Source organism: Lynx canadensis, chromosome B1 (genome assembly GCF_007474595.2).
Source record: "Lynx canadensis isolate LIC74 chromosome B1, mLynCan4.pri.v2, whole genome shotgun sequence".
In the NCBI taxonomy this organism is placed as follows: domain Eukaryota; kingdom Metazoa; phylum Chordata; class Mammalia; order Carnivora; family Felidae; genus Lynx; species Lynx canadensis.
In genome coordinates this window covers 148,359,843-148,384,177 of record NC_044306.2, presented here as the reverse complement: position 1 = coordinate 148,384,177, position 24,335 = coordinate 148,359,843, and the positions used below count along the sequence as shown (strand labels likewise).

Sequence of the window (24,335 nt, the reverse complement as noted above, 5' to 3'; positions counted from 1 at the left end):
AAATATGGAGAACAAACAGAGGGTTACTGGAGGGGTTGTGGGAGGGGGGATGGGCTAAATGGGTAAGGGGCATTAAGGAATCTACTCCTGAAATCATTGTTGCACTATATGCTAACTAATTTGGATGCAAATTAAAAAAAAATAAAATTAAGTATAAAAACAATCATGAACAAACAACAAAAATTTTCTAAACAGAACAATTAAAAATCAAATAAGCAAAAAAATACAAGCTGATATTCTGTTAGTTATGAAATTCCTTCAAAGACCTCCTTTGATGGTATTTTTAAGTTTCCTTCATCTAATATTTACATGTTAAATATTTCTATATTTGGAGGTCAGGAGTAACAATGGGTTAGAGGTCTTAATGACATGTTTATTTTATTATTATTTTTGGTAGGGGCAGCCGTTGAGATTTTGTTGCAATGGAGGACTAGGCAACTGGTATGACAATATCTAAGTTTCTCTTTTAGCGATTCTTTCTAGACTTTCTCCAACTCATTGCTAGTGTCCCAGGTGATTTATTCTCCTTGTCCGCTTATATTCCTGCTTTTAGTGGTTGAAATGGAAAGAAATTGCAGTTGGAGTAACTTGAAATATGGTAGAAAACCAATATGGAAATAATGGAGAGTTGACTGTATGTACATTGTGGAATTTTACAAATACTTGGCTGTGATTGTGAGGTGGGACATTCAGAAGCATGTGACATTGTTGTTTTTATAATTACATTGCTATTGCTTTTAGCATCCTTTCTCCTTTGTCACAGAGGTGTGGTTTTGGGCTACTATTTAATCACAGTGGCAAACATTATAGCTGAGTTCAATTCCCTTCTCTCCCTTTTTTTCTTTATGAAAACGAAAAAGTAAAGAAATGTGTACTCCATCTCTGGGAATAACCAAATTGGAAACCAAGAATGTTTCTGCCTTAAATATTCTTAAGAACATTATATTGTATATAATTGGCATGGAAATAGAATAGATTCTTTTTGGTTATATGTTAAAGTTTCTCTTTATTAGAAATGGTGAAGTTTGTGTATTTATTTATGTAAATAACATAGACCAATTTTTTTTTTTTTCTCGGAGGCAGAGGGCTTGGTATTAAGAGATCCAGATTTAAATTATAGTTTTACTACTTGCTGTGTGACCATGAACTTAACCTCCTTGAAGTTCATTTTGTTTATGTGTAAAGTTAGAAGAATACTAACTTCAAGGTGCTTATATGAACATTAAGTAAGATAATGTAAGTTAAAGTACTTAGTCCTTAAAAGGATTAGTTGCCCCTTAGTCTTAGATGTAGACAGTTTCTAGTAGAGTTACTAATGTCAACAATGGGTGGCGGGGGGGGGGGGGTGTGGAGAATATCAGTGAGTCAGTGGAATACAGAACACATTAGCATGCATTCTTCCAAAACTACATTTATTATTAGTTTTATGGTCTCAAACAGTGCAAATCAGACCCATACCTCTGAATTTTCTGACATGGACACCCAGATTCCCTGATGTCTGTTTTATGTAAGTTACCTTAGTTGTTTTTCATGCTAAAATTAGTCTTTAATTGTTAAGGATAAAAAATCCAATTTATTTCATACCCCAAGTGATCTTTGTTTTAGCTTGTTCTGAGGCTCTCTGTTGCTTCATTGTAAAGGTATGAGGTGAGGGGGGTGATGTGTTAATTGCATTACATACATATTTACATTTTTATCTAATACGTACACATTTAAATTATCTTCCTTCTATGCAGTACATTCTCCTCACCCTTTTTATTGTATCTAATAGACATCATTGCAAAGGACTTTATGAATTGCTACATGTGTGCTAAAGAAGAACAATGATTTTCAAACTTAGTACAGAGTGCAGTTAATTTTTATAGAAGACAGTATGTACCTGCCAAGTGTGTACTTTCAAAATGAAATTGTTTTTAATTGTGTGAAACTGCCTAAAAATGTGATTCTCCAAAGTTTTCTTTTTCTTAGGGCCAGAAAACAGTGATATGGAAATTAATTATGATTATGCACCTGAGGCTGATTCTTCTTCTTTTGTAGAAATCAAACGTAAAAAAACAAAACAAAACAAAAACAAAGTTTCTTTGGACCAAGAGCACTTATATAACATTTGTTTGCCCTGGAATTTTTTTTGTTTGTTTGTTTCTTTAAAAAAAATGTTTTAATGTTTATTTTTGAGAGAGAGACAGAGACAGTGTGTGTGTGTGGGGGGGGAGGGGATAGGGGAGGGGCAGAGAGAGAGGGAGACACAGAATCCAAAGCAGGCTCCAGATTCTGAGCTGTCAGCACAGAGCCCAATGCGGGGCTCAAACCCACGAACTGTGAGATCATGACCTGAGCCGAAGTTGGATGGTTAACGACTGAGCCACGCAGACACCCCTGTATGCCCTGGATTTTGATGGAAAGGGCTGAGTGTGGTTACCTTTGAGTGAATGAATCCCCCATCTGTGCAGGAAGTGGCATACTTCAGGGTCCTCGTGCATTTCACCTTTTTGGTATAAGTTAACATTTTCTTCTACTACCTCCACTCACTTAGGATTGCAATATAATGAATTTACATTATGGGCCCAAACTATAAGTAGAAAGCATTGATTTATCCTGATCATGTGTCTTAGTGAATGTCAGGTGCAAAATACCTACAATAGGACGTTGTTAGGGATCAGTTGCATAACAGCTTCCCGGGTTTGCTAAAATAACATGCACAGATTTCTGATTCCAGACATAATCAGGTTTGTAATCTCTTTTGGCTCTTGTCCTTGTCTTGGATTTGGGTGATATGTTTCTGGAAAAGGCTGATTAAACAATGAGGTTCCCAAACAAATTTATTTATTTGATTGTGTAGGTGAGGACTTAGAGGAAAAGCCAAGTAAGACACTCTTTCTGTGTTTCTGAGGCAAGGTTGCTAATTGAATGATTTGCTTGAGATACAGTAGTTTAGAGCAGTGGCTTGGAGGAGGGCGAGGTTATCAGGACTACCCCTGTGCCTACCTCAATTATATGTGCTTCTTTTAATTCAGATCCTGAGACACACCATCCTGTTAAGATAACTGGTTTATTTAGAGCGGTGGTTCTCAAACTCTAGCATGTCTCAAAATTACTTTAAAGGTTTGTTAGAACTGCATCACTGGGCTCCAAACCCGGAGTTGTGATTATATAGTAGTCCCTCTTATTTGCAGGACATACGTTCCACGATTCCCAGTGGATGTCTTGAACCCTGTATATATTATGTTTTTTCCTATACACAGACTTATGATAAAGTTTAATTTATAAATTAAGCACAGTAAGAGATTAACAACAATAACCAATAATAAAATAAACAATTATAACAATTACTGTAATAAAAGTCTGTGTATGTGGTCTTTGTCAAAATATCTTATTGTACTGTACTCACTCTTTTTATGTGAGATGATAAAATGCCTATGTGATGAGAAGAAGTGGGGTGAATGACGTAGGCACTGTGATGTAGTGTTAGGCTGCTATTGACCTTCTGATGGTTCATCAGGAGGATCACCTGCTTTGGGACTACAATTGACCACAGGTAACTGACACAGCAGAGTAAGGGGGACTACTGTAGTTGGTCTAGGGTAAGTCCCAAGAAGTTGCATTTCTAACAAGTGCTCAGGTAATGCTAATGTTGTTGGTCTGGGCACCGCACTTTGGGGACCACTGCCTTGGGAAGCATTTGTTTTGGTTTCAAGGTGTTTGGGCGTAGGGGTGGGGAGTTTGCTAGGGAGAGGGTGGGGAAACAGTGAAGTATGTTTATTATCTTGCTCAGGGTTTACCTAGAAGTGTTGACTTCCGTATTCTTTGATTGTATTACAAAGTTACACATCAGAGAAGCTGTTACCTTTATTAATGAGAATCAGATAAAGGTAGGAAGAACAGTAGATTTGATTGTTTCTTAGCATTGACCTGTTTTTCCCCATCTGGTTCCTGCATCTTCCTTGGATCCCCACCCCCCGCTTCATCTAATACAAATATAGCCGTACTATCATGAGAGAAATGATGAGACGGTATATGAGGTTTCTTGGAAAAGTTGTGACATCAGTCAAGATTATCATTGTAATAAAAACTCTTTATTCATTTGGCTTTTACCTATTTAGATTTTGCAACAGTTAGGACAGTGCTTGGGTTAAAATGTACCTTTGCAGCATTTATAGTTTCCAAAGCAAATCAATGAATTTAGGATATTTCCCAGAAAGTTTAAATCACTTAATGAAACTTCTTTCAAATTATTTTAGTACCGTGGGCACCTGGTTGGCTTGGTTGGGTGTCCATCTTTGGCTCTGGTTATGAGCTCACGGTTCGTGGGTTTGAGCCCCGTGTCGGGCTCTGTGTTGACAGGTGAGAGCCTGGTACCTGCTTCAGATTCTGGGTCTCCCTCTCTTTCTGCCCCTGCCCTGCTTGCATTTGTGTGTGTGTGTGTGTGTGTGTCTCTCTCAAGAACAAATAAAACATTAAAAAAAAATTATTTCACTACTGCCACTTACATCAGTTGATTTGATAATTTGAAATCAATCTTGGGGTGCCTGGGTGGCTCAGTCAGTTAAGTGTCCGACTCTTGATTTTGGCTCAGGTAGTGATCTCATGGTTCATGGGACTGAGCCCCATGTCAGGCTCTGAGCTGATCGCTGGGAGCCTGCTTGGGATTCTCTGTCTCCTCTCTCTGCTCCCCTTCTCTCTAGCGCCAGCAGCTTTCTCTCAGAATAAATAAACATAAAAAAAAAAAAAGAAAGAAATCAGCCTCATCTCTTCATTTGCATAAACTACTTTTATGATTAGAATTGCTAAGGCTTCCTTGCTTTAGGAATATATTGTTCAGATTTCTTCACTCATTCAGGTAGAATTTCCAACCAGTTAGTCCAAAAAACTGCTTTTGGCTTTTAATGTAAAATGCAAAATTATAGCTACATTCCCTATTACTTTTAAGCCCATCATTATTTGGGAGCATTCACATTTGTACCTGGTGTCTTTTATTTTGAGTGCACATTGGAAACCTGGTGTGCAGTTCAAAGAAGAAAATGCGGCCTCCAATAAGGTTCTTTTAATTTTGCTCATAAAGCAGTTTTTCAGATGTTAGTTTCCTTCGAAAAATGCCCTGGGCTCAAATTTTCCTAGAATAAAATGTCCTACCAGGTAAAGGGTTTAAGAGATCTAGGCCATGCTTACTCAATGAAATGCAGCAGAGTGGAAAACACCCTGTCTTGCCAGCTCAAGAAAATTCTGATTTTTCTGATTTAGTAGTTAAAGACCATTATGATATTTAGAGCTGCTTTTATATAGACATCAGATTATTAGAAGAAGTAGATTTTAGTCTGTTATAAAATTATGAGTTGAAGTTTCTATCTGAAGGAATTAAAGTCTGTAATCTAAAAAATAATTTGGTAGTGAATGTGAAGCTGAATTCAAACTTTGGGGCTTGTTTTTCAACCCTTGTCCTTTTGATGTGAAGACCAGCCTTAGTCAGATCATTGAGGATTAATGATGAATGCATTACTCAGCACCCTGCAGGGGTTGGGTCAAACACCGTGGCTTTGAAAAGTTACTCTTTTGCTTAGTAAGCCTAGAAATTTCAAGTCCAACTGCAGAATGAACAGAATGTTACTCTTTTGGTTAACATAGTCTACTTAAAGATGGGCTATCACTCTTCTAGATGTCCCTCCTCTCTTCTTGTATGATGGTGTCTAAAGCCATTGGCTATGACCTACAGCCACTGTATTGCCAGGGAGCTTGGTTCCCACGAAGTATTCCTGATGAAATCCATTCCTTAACGTGAATAAGAAGGTTGGCATGTTAAGGGGAAAGAAAGGATATGCTTATGGGAGTGCAAGAAGTAAGGGGCCTGTGACAACTCCACTTTGAGGTGAAGAATGGGAATTCTGGATCAGATACCCACTAAGGAGAAATCTTCTTGGTGAAAGTGTTAGCTGGAGAAGGGACCACAGATGGGTTTTTCGATTTATCAGAGTGAGCGGTACACTAGGAAGGACTGCAGATGCCTGGGGAAAGGAGGTCCAGTCCTGTAATCTGGGGCCAGCTCTGCTGACCTGAGGACAGAGGCCATGTCCTCTGTGGGAACATGGAAAGGATACCATGTGGATTAGGATGTGTGTAAAGGGCAGTGACAAAAGGCAAATCAAACCAGGAGTAAATTTTTTTTATGCTTATCATTTTAGATGTTTCTTTCAAAGTTTAACTCATCTTGAACTAGAGCGAGGCAGTAAGACGTAAAAATGGTATTTGGGTTTTTACATACTTTTCTTTTAACCGTCTTTGTGCTCCAACCTGGACTCTGGAAAACTCTTCAGGGGGACCCCAGGGGAGCTGAAGCATCATTGCCATTCCCATCATCATCTACAAGTGTTTATGAAGTATATAACCAAAGTCTCTGTGGTTTTGAAAAGAAGACTTTAATTAGGGTTCATTTTTGTTTTTTTCAGGTAGCCCAGCCATGACCCATAGGAATCTGACTTCCTCCAGTCTGAATGACATTTCCGATAAACCAGAGAAGGACCAGGTAAGCAAAGACATCTTACTCCAGAAATGTAAGATTAAATATGTATCTAGAAGATGCTGGAATGAGATTAGAAATGATGGTTCCCAACTTAAAATGAACTGAGATGTGTGGATGGGGTTTTTTTGCACTTCCTCTGAGGGAAGGGGAAGCAGTATGTGGAGGGATTTGAAGCTCGAAGATAAGAATTAGTCTTGACTCCAGCCCTTACAGATGTGTTCTCTTGGGCAATTTAAGTTTTGAAGCTATAGTTGTCTTTAAAATAGTCTTGAAGCTATAGTTGTCTTTAAAGCTTTAGGCTTTAAAATAGTAATAATAATCCCTGCCGCAGGGTTATTGTGAGGATTAACAGGTATTATTTAGGAAAAAGTGCATTGATAAACTAAAGGTCTAAGAAATGCTGGCCACGATTAACTTTAGGGAGATTCTTCAGGCAAAGGTAATGATAGCCTTGTTAGCTGTTTATGTTGTCTGCGAAAACATAGTAAGTAGCCTATTTGACATGGAGAGCAATTCGGTTTTGAATCTTGATTTGCTTTCTTTGAAAAAAGAATATGGTAGAATCTGGGCCATTGTTCCCAGTTGGGTGGGTATCTGGACACAGAGAATGGCCAGTAGGTGTAATTTTGCACTTTACATTAAAAAACAAAACCAGTTATTTGGACTAACTGGGTGAAATTTCCACCTGAACAAATAAATCTGAATTATACATTCTAAGGTGAGGGAGACTTATTTATGATGACGTGCCTCTTCACTGGCAGCACTTAACAGTTGTGACAAAGGTTTATAAGCTTTAGTGAATTCTAAAAGGTACGGGAAAGGTAAATTTGTGCTCCTTCTTGTGAAGTGGCTTTTAGATTCTTTCTTCCTTCCCTTCCCTAGCAGCACCCTATTAGGGCCTTCATCATCTCAGACTGGATTGCTAGAAAAGCTTTGGAACTAATCCCTTGTCTGTTTTCTCCCATGTCAATAATCCACTTTTCATATTATTGCCCTCATATTTCTCTCCTGGATCAAAAGCTCATAATGGCTTCCCATCAGGTTAAGTTCAGAATTCCCTTCCTGACTTTCAAGATTCTCTGAAGTCTAGTGTTGTCCTTCTGATTTTAATTTGAGGACTTTCAAGATTATCTGAAGTCTAGTGTTGTCCTTCTGATTTTAATTTGTGTTCCTCAGAAGAGGAACTGTCTGCTTCTCTCAGGCTTAATTACCTCCCTATTACATTGAGATTGATTCTTGACTCCTAGAGCTGCTCCCCTTTCATAAGCTAATGTAGATCACTCTCCTCCCTTGCATTTGCCTACCCCTTGAAGTGAGCAGAAGGTCATTTAAATGTTGGATACATTGGGAAGTACGAACCTGTAGCAGAAAAGCTCAGTCCACTAGGACTTAGAGTTGCCCTCAGTGTTACTCGGCACATTTTGGCTCCATTCAATATTTACCAGTAACGTTCTGTTTATGTGTTTTGCCAGGGGTCTTGATACTGGATAAGGCAGAGTTAGGAATATCTGCTTGGCAGACTTTTTTGGAAAAAGCTTCTTTTATTACAGACAGTTCTTGTCTTGCCAGGAATTTGCCAATAAGCAGCTGGTAAATGCTGGCTAAGAGAAATTTCTTACCTTCTTGAGTGTCTTCAGATCTGGGCATATGCAGAGGAAATTTGATGGCTTAAGATGCATATTACATAAGCTTTTGATGCCAGTGTTAGATGAAATATGTTGGAACATAATGATTTGGGGGTGTTGATTTTGCTGTAAAACCTGTGGGATTGTGGTCCTTGAAACCAGAATCTTTGATGCTTATCGTGAACATCTCATATTCATCGAGGTACATACGTACTAAGATGAAACCAGGAAGATTTCATTCAGGAGTTTTGTTCCTTTTGTTTTCAAAGCCAGAAAGTGATGGTTGATGAGTATGTCATTTTAAGAGCAACTGTCCATCTACGTTGTATCTATTACAGTAACTGCAGCTAATCCAGTGAGCTTCCCACAAAGAGGAAGGAACTCCGTTCTTTGCTTCCCACCAAAGAGTTTGAAGAGAAGTTTTGTAACTGACCCATGATCTCTTCTACAACCCAAGGCAGAGTAGGAATTCAAATTAATATTTTCAGTTTCTGTTCTTACTATTTTAGTAACTTCAAATACAAAGCTTCTGGATCATTTTAGGATGAGAAGAAGAAAATGGGTTTGTAAAGAAGATGAAACTACGGCCAAAAAAACAAAATAAACTCCGGCTTTTATTTTTTAACCTTTTTCCCCCCTCTGTTTGGGTAGGAAAAAGTTGCCAGGCTCAAATTTGTTTTGAAAAAGCTTTTATAATTAATTAGCCAATGTCCTGGAAATGATCTTGGCAGTAAAGTCAAACTTGTTCTGTATGCTTTTCCAAGTTGGCCCAAAAAACTTCCATCCGACTGGAACTGAAGTTTCTGATTGACTGATTATTCTGCTTGGCTATAATTTGAACAGTTGCAATGGTGCCTCTTGACTTCCTGGAGCTATATAACTTCCCAGTAGCACAAGAACTATGGGTTTAATGTTCAGAGTTATGAAGAGGAGCAGAATTTCTTTGACAGCAACATGGTGACAAAATTTGAGGGCATATTTTTTATGAGATTCTGTTTTGGGAAAACAGAAGAAACAAATCTGTGGACTGCACTTTTTCTCTCTGGCTCTGCCAAGCCTATGTACTTAGGATTTCAGTAGCGGCTGCCTTATTGAGAAATAGCTCAAAATAGTTAACAGCAGAAGAGCATAGCCAACATTTAGGTGATTCAGAGCCTCAACTTGGATGTTATATTTATTAAGCAGAAAAGCACCTGGGGAGAAGTAGATAAGAAAACACATCTGGAGCTCATCTACTTGTAAATCTATATAAATAATCTCTTCTATTTTGTTGCTATGGAGGATTTTTTTTCTTTATTATCCAGTTACCTTCACCATTTACCTTAGATTGATTTGTTTTTCTATCTCCTTTTATTCCTTTTCTGTTTAAAAAGAAAAAAAAAACTTACAAGTGCAATGGGTACTTGCCAAATGCAGTGGCTTAGTTCTGATTTGCATTTGAGTATGGAATCAGCTGTGAGGATAAAAATCTTTCTCATCATTTTACTTCTTAGCTCTAACTGTGGTGGAAGGACTTTGCTAAGTGGTACAGTGACTTTAAAAGGGCTTGACTTGTTTTCAGGTTCACCAGTAATGCAATAACGTCTCACAATTACACGATCCACCTTCAGTGAAATTGCAGTCCGTAGACTACTGTGGACGCAGGAGATGTGGAAAATACCTTGCAGGTTCTCAGGGAGACACTGCTCTACATAACGTTGTAACTTCTTATCTGGTTATCTCTTCGGTGGGGCTCATTATTTAGCTAGCTTATTTGAGAACCTATCCATAGGTCTTCTGGTAGAATTTGGCCTAAGATTAATTTCCAAAGTGTATTATAATCATTTTTGGCATCACTTATTGCCTTTTATCTTCCAATATACTTGCTGGTCTTGATTTCTATTTTTAAAGCCCTGGGTTTTTTTTTTTTTTCCTTTCTTGTTTGTTTGTTTGTTTGTTTGCAGAAATAGACCTGGCTGTAAATATTTTGTCAGAGAGTAAGAGGATGAAACCATTAAAATCATGTATAAGTTTGAAATTGCTAAGCCATGACTGTCTTAAGATGGAACCCAGAAAGAAACATTTTGTGATTGAACAACCCCTCATCCTTTTCTTACACGTATGTGATATAGAAATGAGTCAACTAAATTCAGCTGAGATGATTTTTTTCATAGTTTTGAAGATTTCCTTCCTAAGGCTTACATAAAGCTTCCCATAGCGTTAATAGCTATTTCGTATGCACAGCAACAGAAAAGTACTGTAGCACCTCCTTTTCTTTTTCACAGCTCAGCCAGGAAGCCCTCTAATTCACACTGAGCACTGGGTGGTCCTGTTCTCTCCTTGGAGAAGGTGCAGTGGCTAAGAAAGGCTCATATTTTCTGAGGTTATAATACTTGTCTGTAGCACATTTTTAGGAACCCCTGAAACACTGCGGTGTTGGGCAAGCTCCAAATGGGATCACATCTGTGAAAACCTGAGAACAAAGGCGTGTTGTGAGGCAGTGGTTTCGTCCTTGGATGTCATCAGTCACTACGGTTTGAGTAGCTCTAGTGAGCTTCCCTGTGGTTCAGTGGCTACGGCTTGCCTTCAGCCTTCAGCCAGGTGTCCCTTCTGCGGTCTGGTGTAGCCACTGCAATGATTGCCTTTGGAGTCTCTTTCAAAGGGCATTAGTTTGCCATTTAGATAATAAACAAAACTGATTATTTGTCGCCATTTTTTCCTTTTCTGTAAGAAATTTGACTTTCTATAGCTTCCTTCTCCCACCTGATGCAGAGCCATATGCCTAAAGAATTAACGGTCAATGGTTATTAGTAGTGTTTGAGAAGCACTGATATATTGCTTTCATGAATCTGTGTCCCACTTAAAACTGGGGCAGTTGAATTTGCCCATTTTCATAATGCTATACTTTCATGAAAGCTGTTTATTTGAATCAGAAGACTAACGTTCATTTAGAAACGGGTTCTGTGTCAGCTTGGAAAGGAAGCAGATTAACCTGTCTGAAGTTAACTAAGCTCTATCTTGTATTTTCAGGTAAAGAAAAGAGTCTTTTGTGAAACTTAGAACTATGGTTTTAAGTTAACTGTCAGGCTGCGATACATTTGAACTTTTAAATTACCTCATAACTGTATGCTGCTGTCGTTTGAACTCATTCATTCATTCAAAAAGTATATTCTGTGCTAGAAAGTGTTCTTGGAGGTAGGGTTTCAGAGGTGAATGAAACAGATAAATTTTTTGACTCATAAAGCTCCCATGCTTTGGGGAACAGATAGACAGTATTAACAATAAAAATGAGTAAACAGATGAATAGAGAAATTTCACACCATCACAAATACTACTTTGAAAACATAGCAGAGTAATGTGGAGAGGTACAGGAAAGCTGTTTTAGGTAGGAGGTGTAGCCAGAGAAGAGAAGATTTGAGGGAAGAGGCTTCTAGACTCAGCAAAAAGCGATAGTAAAACCTTGAGGCCGGAATGAGTGTGGTGTATCCAAGAAGCTGGAAGAAATAAAAACAAGCTCAGAGTGGCTGGAGCAAAGGTAGCACGTGTGCAGTAGTAGATGGGCCAGGGAAGTTACACAGGAGTAGCTTTTAATTTCACTCTAAGAGCAGCGAGACACTGTTTGAGGAGTTTTACCTGGAGAGTTGTATGATTTACATTTTGAAAAGATCACTGAGGATGCTGTGTGATAGGATAGAGGAATTTGCCAGTGTTCTGGATCATCTGGTATTGTTCCTGTAATTAAGCACTGGATGAGCACCACAGTGCATTAAACTGATAGCTCTAAAGACCCAACAGCCAATTTCTTAATATATTTACCATAGACATCGAGATCTTACTCCTTTGAGGAAAGGAAGTTCTTCTGTTTCACAAAGTATTTTAAGAAAAAAAAAAACTTTCCTAGTTAAAATACAGGTACTATTAATTAGATTAAATTATTACTCAATATTAATGTAACATTAAACTATTTTAATGCACTAGAACTGGACATAGGCCACCAAGAGTAGCGAGACTGAGCTTTTGAGTGATGGCATCTGTATCTCCAGTTCTTCTACTGATGTTCCTGTCAACTGACGTCAGGTGTGTGGTGTGTCACCTGGGTAAAACCCATGAACACGTGACTCCTATAACCCTCACGGGAGCCCTCTCCGAGGAACAGAGACAAGCATCTCAGTCTTTATGGTTCATAAAGGAGCATTGGTATGTAGGAGCAGGACAGAGCAGCCGAGTGAGGGGTCTGAGTCATACTCTTACCTGTACCTATGAAAGAACTGAACTCCAGCAGAACTACAGGCCATTCCCGTATTGGACATTGAATAAAAGAGATAGCAGGTTTTATGTCTTAAATAATTAATCAGCATGTTTTATATTTGAGGTCCCCTCATAACTATATGCTTCGTTTCCTCTTTTCAATAGGTAGCATTTCTACCTGTTTTCCAATCCCATGAATATTCTTCGAATTTATCAAAGAGAGTCATAGAATGCCATCAACAATTATCTTTGATGGATGTCTAATCTCATGTCACACATTACCCACTTCTGACCATGACTTCATTAAAAAGATAAACAACTTTTTTCCCCTTGGAAGTGGCAAATTGTTACAAAACAAGAAAACAGCAATACCTTAAGATGAACATGCTAATGGCCTGGTTAAAACCCTTTATAATAGTTGTAAATATATACATGGAGCCATTCTTTGCCTGCTGAAGTAACATATTATCTCTATGCTTTTTTTTAAACTTCATTTTTTTCTTTTTTTTAAAATTTTTTTTCAACGTTTTTTATTTATTTTTGGGACAGAGAGAGACAGAGCATGAACAGGGGAGGGGCAGAGAGAGAGGGAGACACAGAATCAGAAACAGGCTCCAGGCTCCGAGCCATCAGCCCAGAGCCTGATGCGGGGCTCGAACTCACGGACCGCGAGATCGTGATCTGGCTGAAGTCGGACGCTTAACCGACTGCGCCACCCAGGCGCCCCTAAACTTCATTTTTTTCTAATTCAGAAGTATACAAAATTGCTGTAAAAATTCAAACAAAGCAAGTATGAATAAAATAGTGAAAATTCACAAATTCTCACCCTCAAAATAACCACTGTTTAGCGATTTGATGGAGGGTCCTCTAGGCTTTTTCTATGCATAAAAATTATATACTTATTTATATAAAATACAAATAGGAACATATTGTTTTGCAGTTGGATTTTTTAAAACTCAACAATGCCATAGACATCTACATTATTCTTTTTAAAGGCCGTAGTACACAAGAGTCATATTTTGTTTAAATGATGCTCTACTATAAATATTTAGTTATTTTCATTTCTTTGCAATTACAATCAAGCTTTTAAGAAAAATCCTTATTGTTTTTTTTTTCTTTTTTTGCATTCTTTCGTGAGTATTTCTGGAGGAGAAATTTTTATAAGTGGAATTGCTGGCTCACTGTGTATTGCCAATTACCTTCCCAAAAGATTATACCAATTTGTGTCCTAGATTTTTTAAACACTTTAATAAACCCTCCTCCACTGCTGGGACACTGTATGCCAGTCAGATTTGAGTTTCTCCTTTATGATTCACTCCAGTAAAAGCTTAGCGACTCAAGTCGCTGAAGTGAAAAGAATCTCAGTCACTGGCATCTGCCTCCCAGCTCACTTTGGGGGCTTTTTGTCAGAAACTTAAAATATCGAGGCTAAAACTGGGTTTCTTGTCCTGGTCTGATTGCATCTCTGGGCTGGCTAATCCTCGTGTATTCTGAGGTAAAGAGGTGAAAAGAACAGTGGCTGTAGACATGGCCACCTGTATGTTTCTTCTTGCTTCTGCTAAAGGTGTTGCTGTCGCCAGCTCTCAAAGAAATCCTTTAGGCTTTGTGGGAATTTCCTTGGCAACCAAGGATAGCTTCCTCTCAAGAGCCCTTCTTGGTGGTCAGCATTTGAAACAAAAAGGAAAATTGCAAGGAGAGTTGGACAAGTGTTCTCTCTGAAGCACTGTTCAACACATTTGCTGCTTGGCTCTGCATCTCCTTCCTCTCCCCAGCTCGTCACCGCCGAGAGATTTTTAAGTGAACTTCCATCCAGACTCTGAAGTGAGGTAAAGGAAAAGTTCATACCTTATGTGGAAGTGCTTTATTAGGATCTTTGAAGGAGTGTTGTCATCTGGGATAACTGAGACAAGAGCAGCAAGCCATTCTTTACATGTAGGGGAGTATTTGCAGATTTTGCTGTTTCTTTATTTCCCTCCCAACAGGGCATCACTGCAGAGTAGATTTACGAAGAGGCCATGCCATGGGAAGAAGTTTTTCTTGCTCTTCTTCAGAAAGAGAAGGGCTTCCCACTGTTTCCACCTCCCTTGTCTGATTGATCCAGTGGCTAGTTGATTTATTTGCCTCAGCAGAATCTCATGACCTTATCAATCACCAGCAGAGCTTCCTGATTTCTTCATGTGTTACCACCAATGATCTGGTTTCACTCCCTAGAACTGAACTGAAATGAAAACAACCGTTCTTTTCTTCCCCCGTCTCTGCTTCCAGGTTAAAAGAGCAGCAGTGATTTTTTTCCCCTACAATCTGAAAAACTGTAGTCAGTCATACCAAACTGACATTATTGCCTAATCAGTGTTCTATGCATAGACATACAAAGGACTAGAAAGTTACTGAGTCATTGTATAAGGATCCATTGTAATAGCTTTGAACTTCAAAATTAGCTGCACTGTTGTTGATTCGGGGGCTTTACCTGACAGCATGGAGTCTATTCCTCTATAAAGAAAAATTAACAATAATTAACAACAACTAATATAGTTGGACACTTACACTAATGCTTTGGAGTTGGTACGACCAACTCCATTATACATGCTGGCAAACTTGAGGCACAAAGAGATTAAGTAATTTCCCCAAAGTTAAATAGCATTTAAGTCATAGAGCAGTACTCTGGCTCTGGAGCCTATCCTCTTAATGACCACTGGGATTCTGCCTATTTGGATTGGGGCCTTTTTTTAGGTCCCAAGGGACAGGTGTCAAATTGAGAGTTATTGCCCTGCAGTCTGTCTTTGAGGCACACATCACTCTGAATAGGCTAATCACCAGAATTACTACTAAATAAACCAATGATTTAAAAAATTCTTACGGTGACCAGATGTTTCTACTGCCACAGTGATTAAGATTCAGTGAACCAACGGTTTGTTGTGTGGCCATACCCTAAGTGGTGTTGGTGGAGGTCAATGAGAAAAGCATAAAAAAGTATAATATATAATCTTAGATTGTGAGTGTATAACTCGCCGAGAGACCAAATAAACTGTGTGGTGCCGACAGTAAAATGCAGCAGTTCAGTAAAGACAAGATAACTGTGTGGGCCAGATCCATCAATCAAAGAGAAACGAGGGACTTTAGAAGCATCTTTCCATTTTAGAGAACATAAATAACAGAAGATAAGAGTTATAGCCAAATAAAATAGTCTTTGGAGAAAGAGGTAAATAGCGGATATAAATTGGGACGTAACTATCTGCAGTTTAACAATACACGTGAATGACTTGGTTTATCCAGTAAATAGAAAATAATGTGATTTCTAATTCCTTGAAATTGTGGTCCCCAACCCTCCTAATTAAATACAGCAAGATTGCAATTTTTTTTTTTTTTATGGTTAGAGTTAACCTGTAACATTAGCAAAAGTAGATTAGTTATCTTGTTGATTTGTCCATGGACCGTGGTGGACACTCACTTAATTTACAGATCCTTACTTGTGCTTTGCTGTAACACCCCATGGTTCCTTGACCTTCAGGTTGTTCAGTACTCCTTCTCACTATAGATCTATTCACCTCTTGACCATTAAGTGTGATAGGTACACATCATTATAACCTTCATCTTTTTTTTTTCTGGTAAGAGGAAAAGGAATTATTGAATTTTTTAAAAATGAAGCTGATCTCAGGAGTAGCTTTGAAGACTTAAATAAGCATGCTGAACCTTAAATTGCTATGAACCTGTTTCCTGTTTTGAAATACAGTTGTTGTAATCCAGTCTGAACTGCCTCTTGCACAGGGCTGATGTGTGAAAAGGAACATGCTTAAAACACTTTCAAATATTATACAAATCTTAATTATCATTGTCATTTTCATTCTTTAAATGTGCTACTGGTTTTTGGTTGGTTTTGCGGTAAGATTGGGTGGGTTGGAGGTCAATTTCATTTTAGATTTCATTCCCCACCTCTTAAATTTATATTGCTAATTTGGCTCTTTGGGGTTTCATACTGTTAACTTTTGCACTCCACTGCTCTGCCTGCACTCTAATGAAATGTGTCTGATTGTACTTCCATGAACATTGTTATTGCATGCTCATTTCCATTGGACCCAAATGTCTCTTCTCTACCTTTCCAAGTCCTACCTTTACTCCAAGGCCGAAGTCAAGTGCTACTTTTTTCCTTACATGCATCCTTGAACTTTCTGGTTCATGTTAATTACTCCTGTCTTGAATTTCTGACACTGTCTGGCAGTTACTATTTGTCATTTCACAAAGAGTCACTTGTTTGTTACTGTTTTTTATGTGTATGTATGTCTTCATCTCCCTTATGGGGTGGAATGTGGGGAAGCAGAGGGTCTGGGGAAAGGTAGAGGCAGCAGTCTTGTGAATTAGTTGCTGTTGGGAATGTTGATGATTACTCAAGGGTGAATCAGCCTCTATTTACCCTTTTTTGAGAACTTTTTCTTTTTCGAGGGTGAGAAAATGTGTATGAGAGTTTCTCCGAGAAAGGTGATTTAAGTATTGTTATTGTCTTATCTTTTCATTCTGGTGACTTCAAAAATCAGTATTTCCTCTGATCACTGATGGAGTGTTTCATTAGGTTAACCAGTTGCTTGAAATGCACATTCTTGCTCATCTCCTACATTTACAATTTCCTTTTTTTTGGCTAGGACAATAATGCAAATGCTAACATTTCAAATATAGTTTGCTCTTTCATTTGTTACAAATCCATTTACACATTTTTCTCATGATGAAAGCTCAATGGAACATAGTTAACTGGCTGATTGACATAGTTTAAAGAAAACACCATATTTTTTTTTTTGCCCTTTATTTAAAACAAAGTATAGTGTGGCACAAGGACATATTGGAAAAACCAACTGTCAGCACAGAAAGATGTTCTATTGCAAGATGACATGGGATTGCTAAGTTTTCCCAAGGATAGCACATTTCAAATGATGGACTATTCAACAGTGTGCTTTTAGATATGAGCTACTTCACTTTGTATGAAATTAGTGAGAAATTATTGGTAAGGTATATCAAATTTGGAAAGAATTTGTCACTGGGTGGGATTTATTATTGACTTTACAGTTCTGTACATTATTGTAACCCTGTTTTACTCATACAGTTTTCTATAGTTTAGATTGCCAGGACAGCATTATGGTAAACACCCAACTATATTATTGAAAATAAAAAAGAACAAGTCAAGTTGAAATACAGCTATGTATTAGGATGGCTTGTTTCCGAAAAACCTTTTGGTCAGAGCAAAATGTTGATCTTTCCTCACGGTGTCTTCTGATTGCATTACTCATTGTTCCGCAAATCACGCTGATGGTTAAAGCCCATTTTAATATCAGCTTATTTGTGATACTGAGAAATAAACAAGGGGAATTCCAGAAATTTCAATAAGTAACCTCTGTATTGTGGTTTTGTATGAAGGAAAACTAGGTGCATAATTTATTGCCTTGTTGAATTATGATCTCTAAGAAGTGATCTCCAGACACTACACCCAGAAGGAAGATCTTGTTTAGAAAAATAACAACTGCTACTAGTACTTAAATTAGTTGTAAGACTCTTTTTCTAAATGTGGGATTCTCATGGAGTAAGTTGTCATCAGGGGATCATGAAAACTTCTGTAAAACATGTCATAAAGGGATTTTTTTGGGATGATGGCAATGTTGTTCCTGTGCCCCCGCGTCTTATTGGAACTCCGGGAATGAAGTCCTGCTAATGCACAAAAGTGCAATGAATTCTTCTCAAAGCTTCTAGTTATACTTCTAAAAATTCCCTATAGGTTTTCATTTTTCAAAGATGTATTGAAGTAGGACAACATGCAGGTTTTATTAAAATAAAAAACAGAATCAATGAAAATGAAAGGCTTTTTAGAAGGTTCTACTTTTTCTAGTCATAGTATGGGCTGTGTACTCCTATATTATATACTCCCTGCCTTCCATGGTTTAAATTGTGTGCTGTGGGTTATATTGTCTCATTTTAGCTATGCCTTCTTGATCCAAACCCCTAGTTTGTAATATCTCAGCATGGAAGGACTTGGAGAAAAAGGATTTAAATCAACAGAATAGAAGATTTAGAGGTATCCCCCCCACTCCCTGCCAGAATTTTCTGGATAATAGGAGAAGTTTTTTGCTTGAAGTCGTAGAAAAGTCTGAGTTTTATAATCCCAGAGATGTTCGTTCAAATAGTAGCTTCCTTCCTTATGAGCCGAGTGGTTGTATGCAGACACTTAATGTCTCTGAGCCTTGAAAGAGTGGGTAAAAACCTGATTTCTCCGGTTCTTATGAGAATAAAACAAGACAATATGTGTGAAATACACCAGGTAGAGATGAGGTTCCTGCTCACTGCCTTCTGCTTCCCTGTGAATAGTGGACTAGGTTAAACTATGAAACAAAGCCATCAAAGGGAAAGTGGAGCGAGTAATATAAGTAAAGCAATATAGTTTTAACTTTTGGAGCAGCAGTTCAAGAGAAAGTAGCAAAATAGAACACTGGGGTATTTTTAATTTTTATCAGAATAGATCCCAATGTAGAATGATTCTACATTAAATAGTTCCCATGGGAGCATACAAGTGAAATTTTGTAGTGGTGGTGTTTTCTCTTTTCCTTCTTCTTTCCTGAAGGTAATAAGCTGCTAGCCAGCCAATAGCAGTATGTTAAGAATTTTTGCAGTAATACAAACCATTACGGTTTTTAAATCTGAGAATGTAGAAAACTGATTAAGTGCTATGAAGGCATATAGAAAATACAAGACAGGTTTTGCACTGAAGGAGAGTGCCAAAAGCAACACTCAAGGCTTAAAGCCATTTGATGGCCTCCCACTGCCTTTTTGATGAACGCAGGATCCTTAAAATGGCCTTTAAAGCCCTGCGCTGTCCTGCCTAATTTCTGTCTCCAAAGTCATTTCACAAGGTTCTTTCCCTTGCTGATTATACTCCAGCCATACAAATGTTCTTTTCGGTCTATTAAGGTGCCAGTCTCCCTCTGCCTTGGGGCCTTTGCTTGGGCTGTTTCCTCTGACTAAAATGCTCTTCCTGCGCAGGCAACTGGTGTTCATGCACTCCTCTGTAAATGTCACCTCTTCGGGGAAGTTTTTGGTGACTCTCCAGTCTAAGAGACTGTGGTTATGAGCTCTAGTTGCACATTTTGCTTTTCCATCATGACATCTACCATAACTGTCATTGAATAATTGCCTATTTTAATTGTTGGCCAAATGCTTGTCTTCCCCAATAGGCTATTTGCTTCAGAATTGAGGAGATAATGTCTAGCAAACTATGGCTCATGGGTCATAAACTGCCTGCCAGTGGTCCAAAAATGGTTAAGCTAAGAGTGGTTAGTTTTAAAAATTTTTTTTTCAACGTTTATTTATTTTTGGGACAGAGAGAGACAGAGCATGAACAGGGGAGGGGCAGAGAGAGAGGGAGACACAGAATCGGAAACAGGCTCCAGGCTCTGAGCCATCAGCCCAGAGCCTGATGCGGGGCTCGAACTCACAGACCGCGAGATCGTGACCTGGCTGAAGTCGGACACTTAACCGACTGCGCCACCCAGGCGCCCCTAAGAGTGGTTAGTTTTAAAGTGTTGTGTAAAAAAAATAAAAGAATATGTGATAGACACTGTAAGTCACCTGCCAAGCCCAAAATATTTACTGTTTGATCTTTCAAAGACAAAATTTGCTACCCTGTGATCTAAATCATTGCTATGCATGTTGAATAGAAGAACTTAAAAATATTTAGTTACTACATTTGTTTTCTGAACAGGCCACTTGATTGTAGTAAGCATCCATAAAGTTCGTGATGACGTTGTAAGCATTTTGATGAGCTGAGAGTTGTGTGACCATCAAAGGGGTTTTAGCTGGAGCAAAATTATACCTAAAGTATGTGGATTAGTAACCACTGTAATTATGGAAAAGGTTTCTAATGCCTTGGCATTTTTTGGCTTGTACTGCCCCATTGAACAGATTTTTGAGCAATTTGGATTAAGGCACAATGCATGCTTATCAGATTCTCAGAGGACACAAAATTGACAAGGTTAGCTATTTACATTTTAAATCCTAGAATCAAGATGGATAATGGCCTTGACAGGCTGAAACCACAAGGAATTTAACAAGAGTAAAGGTAAATTAAAAAAAAAAAAGAGTAAAGGTAAATCATGTAAGTTCAAAAATGAAGTGAATAAGAATATAGGAAAAGTCCTGCTATATTTGGATAGAAAGTTTATGACTTTCATCAGAATTACATTTTTCAAAGATGCCCATTACTCAGAAACAGTTGCGGGGGTGTGGTGGTTATGGTAACTAGGATGGTGAGATGCCTGGGCACTAACCTAAGAATAATTGAAGTAACTTAACCAAAACTCTTGGAGGGGTACGAAGGTCATGAAGGTTGCTTTATAGTGAAAGAGATAGATTTACTGTCTGTTGCTGTAGACATAAAATACAATAGAAGTTGTATGTTTCATGGAGGCAGCTTTTATTTTAGTGTAAAGATGAATTCAATAGGAAATTGAGCTCTATCAGTAATTTATTTATGAAGCTATAATTAAGTCCTCCTTTGCACAATACAAGAGTTCAGGACTGCAAAAAATGAATAGAACACAGTCTCTGCCTTTTAGGGGTTCTGATTTCAGAATGCGAGATAAATCTATAAATATAATGTAGGGTGGTAGATGTCTTAGCCCAGAGAAAGGAGTATGAATTCTGCCAGGGGCTGGGGACTGGCCAGCGGTGACATTTGAGTTAATTCTTGAACCGAATGCTTTCACTATAGTGTCAACAAGAAGCAAATGACTGTATGTTAGAACTGTAGTCATTGGGTGGGAAATTGGACTAGTCTTTGAGTTCTTTTAAGATTTTATGGTTTGATGAATGTTAAATGAATGGCACATGGGGATTCAAAAATTCAAAATCCAGAAAGAGGTAGAACTTAGCCCTGGAACCAGAGTTATCAAGAGAGTGAATGAACCTTCAGGCTCAATATTCATGTCAGTAAGGTGGTCATCACCTGCTGGTGCTCAGTCAGAACCCACCAGGTACTAGTGAAGAACCCCTCAGGGAAACTTCTGTTTAGCTGTGGTCTGCTCTCGTGTCAGAACTTCATTCTCCCCTTGATTCTCTTTATCTACTTCTTCCATATTTTCTGTTGTTCTAATTTGGTACATGTTCTCAGAGACCTCAGCGGAGGGTACATTAAAAAAATATGCTAAATAAATAATAGCATGACTACTACAGATTTAATTATAGTTATACAGCTGCCTGTTTGAAGTGTTCTGCTGGGGCCATATGGTCCCTTGTACATCTCAGCCCTGGAAGGACCTGGTTTAAATGTTTCCCAGCTGACAGTATTGAATTCTCAGAGAATTGCTAGCAGTCATTTGGAAGTCAATAGATGGTGTGCTTTGCCTCTATTGTCTCCCTGCGGATGGACGTCTTATTGACGATTTCTTATTAGACTCCAAGTAGTCAGATATTAAAGCACCCACGTAGACAGGTCTTAAGAGTTATATCCACTGCCTAATGCAGTGGTTTTTTAATGCTTTTTCCAGTGTTTTACAGGCTGATTTTTGTCACCACATGTGATGTGCTAAGTGGAAAGTATTTCTATATTTAACAACATTCATCCACTGGCTTTTTAAAGACAGTATTTTAGTGGGTGATTCTTTTAATTATTTTCTGTCCTGGTGGTGTGTGGAAATGGAGGCAGAGGGCTCAGGAGAGGGCAGCTATCCTGTCCTTGCTGCTGTTCTAGAAGTGTGACCTTGAATGAATATTTAGCTTCTCTGAGACTCAGGAGAGCCAGAACTGGGCCCTTCTGGGTCCCATTCAGTTCCCAGATTCTGTAGGAATCATCTAGGGAACATGTTCTTGCCAGTGACAAGCATGTGGCATGTTCTTCCTTTTCCCCATTGCAGTGTTCTGTGTATCTCTTTTCCTAGTATGCATTTCCCCTTCCTGGGACCACGAGAAGCTTGCAGTATGAACTCTGTATATGAAGGCCTAAACCTCAGAAAGTAGCAGTTTTGGCCTTTGTTATGTACTTTTTCAGTTGAAAGACTAATGCAGTGGGTTTTTTAATGCTTTTTCCCGTGTCAGTAATCCATTTAGCTTCTGATGAAATCATGGATGTTTTCACCAGAGAAATGCACAATTAATGTGTAGGCACAAAAGCTTGCATGTAATTTCAAAGTCCCCGTGGACCCCCTGGACTCCCACCAGGGACCCCAAGTTTAGAACCGCTGATCTGTATTTTGATAAGAGCCCTGCCTCTTCTGTCTTGTTCTGAGTGAAAGCAACTGAAGAGCTGAGGTCGAAGCTAGAGAAGTAGAAGGTTGAAGCCTGAACCGCCAGCTCCGAGGTCCATACAGTGTGAAGAGCAGAGCCTGCCTGGCTCGTGGACTGTTTTAGGGTGGAGCACATGGTGGGGGTGGTGGGCAATATTTTCTCCACTTCCACTCAAGAAAAGCACTCTGCAGTGGTGTTTTTGAGCCATTAACTGTAGACTCTGAGTTGCCTACATGGCCTCCCACCTTCCCACCTCTAATCCTTTGCACTTTTTGTTTTTAAAAGAGCAGTCTGTGTTTTTTATTAGCTACCTTGTCTGGGATGTGGGCCGAGGAGAATGCACATGAAGCATTTCCCCTGAAACTATAATTTTCTCCTGAAGTCATTAACCCTGTGATGCTAATTTTTGTTTTGTCTTCATTTGATTGTTCCCTCTGCAGCCCCCCTCTCCCAATGGCAGCAGGAGATTGTGGGGCAGAAAGAATGAAAGGAACCCTATGTTTAGGATCTTTCTTTTTGGGGTAGGAGAGGGAAGACTGTACACAGACACTGCTTTTTAGATATTAATAGGTAGGGTGAGAGTTAGAAGTAAAGCATTTAAGGTTTGTTTTTTTTTCCTTCCTGCTGAAAACACGGTCATTCAAGTACGAGTGTGTCATTTTGAGGGAATGCAGATAAAATGGTGCTATTATTGTGAGGAATTATATTTGTTTTACTGTATAGCTGCACTTATCCACCCACATTCACCTCAGCCTTCTGTTTATCTGATTTTTTAGCCTTACCATGGAGAAGGGATCTCTGCAACCTTCTCAAGTTAAAACTCATGCATCTATAAATTTGGTAGAATTACCTTCCTACAACAGTACTGTACTGGATGGATATATGTACTTAAGTCTATGATGCAAACTGGGGAAGAGATTTCTTCCTAAAATTCAGAAAATTGTTTCTGAATTAAGTATGGTGTCAACCTGTCTTTTACTTCATTCCTTTGGAGAGAAAAATTGTATTGTGCCCCTTTCCCGTATATTCTAGGATGATATTAAAGCCCTAACATGGGAGTAATTATTGTTACCATTCTGTTCCTTAGGTTAAAATAAAATGAAACTGTAGGGTACGAGTATTTTTAGTGCTCAGCCAAGTTTTCATTGGTGCATCTGTTACTCATCAGTATTGGTCAAATATTTGCTTTTGATGTTGGGGAGCATTGAGCATTTGAAAAAATATAGTACTAGTATTGTGTGCCATTCTGGACTCTGCCTTCTCCTTCACTTCATCTATCCAGGCATTCAACAAGTCTTCTGTGTTCTGCCTTTTAATGTTTATAAAATCTCTTTTCAACATTCTATCCCCACTGATGCTCTCTTGGGTCACAGGCTCATAATATTCCTGTTTTAACACAATTATTGAGGGGTCTGTTATTTACTTAGTGCTATGCTTATTAAACACCCTGAAACATCCTTTCATCTACTCCTCTTACCTCTATGATATAGTCATTTATTGTCCCCATCTTATAGATGAGGAAACTCAAAGAAATGAAATCATTTGCCCAATGTTCTACAGCTAATAGGAGGAAGAACTGAGGTTTGCTGAGAGCTCTGATTTAAACAGCTAAACAATCACCAAGGTTAGCATGGTGTAAAGCTTGGATTCTGGACATAGACAGACTTTGGTTTGAATCCTTGCTCTGCCTTTTCTGGTTTTGTGATTTTCAATTGTGTAAT

The 24,335-nt window shown here is 38.5% G+C and overlaps 1 protein-coding gene across 2 annotated transcripts in view; it reads left to right on the top strand.

Moving 5' to 3' along the window:
• SLC4A4 (solute carrier family 4 member 4) overlaps window positions 1-24,335 on the top strand; it is a 348,118-nt gene that overhangs the window by 198,669 nt on the left and 125,114 nt on the right. For both annotated transcript variants that reach the window (XM_032592973.1, XM_030313719.1), the window contains exon 7: window positions 6,438-6,514. In XM_032592973.1, coding sequence (XP_032448864.1) covers window positions 6,438-6,514 — 77 coding nt within the window. The remainder of the gene's footprint in view (window positions 1-6,437; window positions 6,515-24,335) is intronic.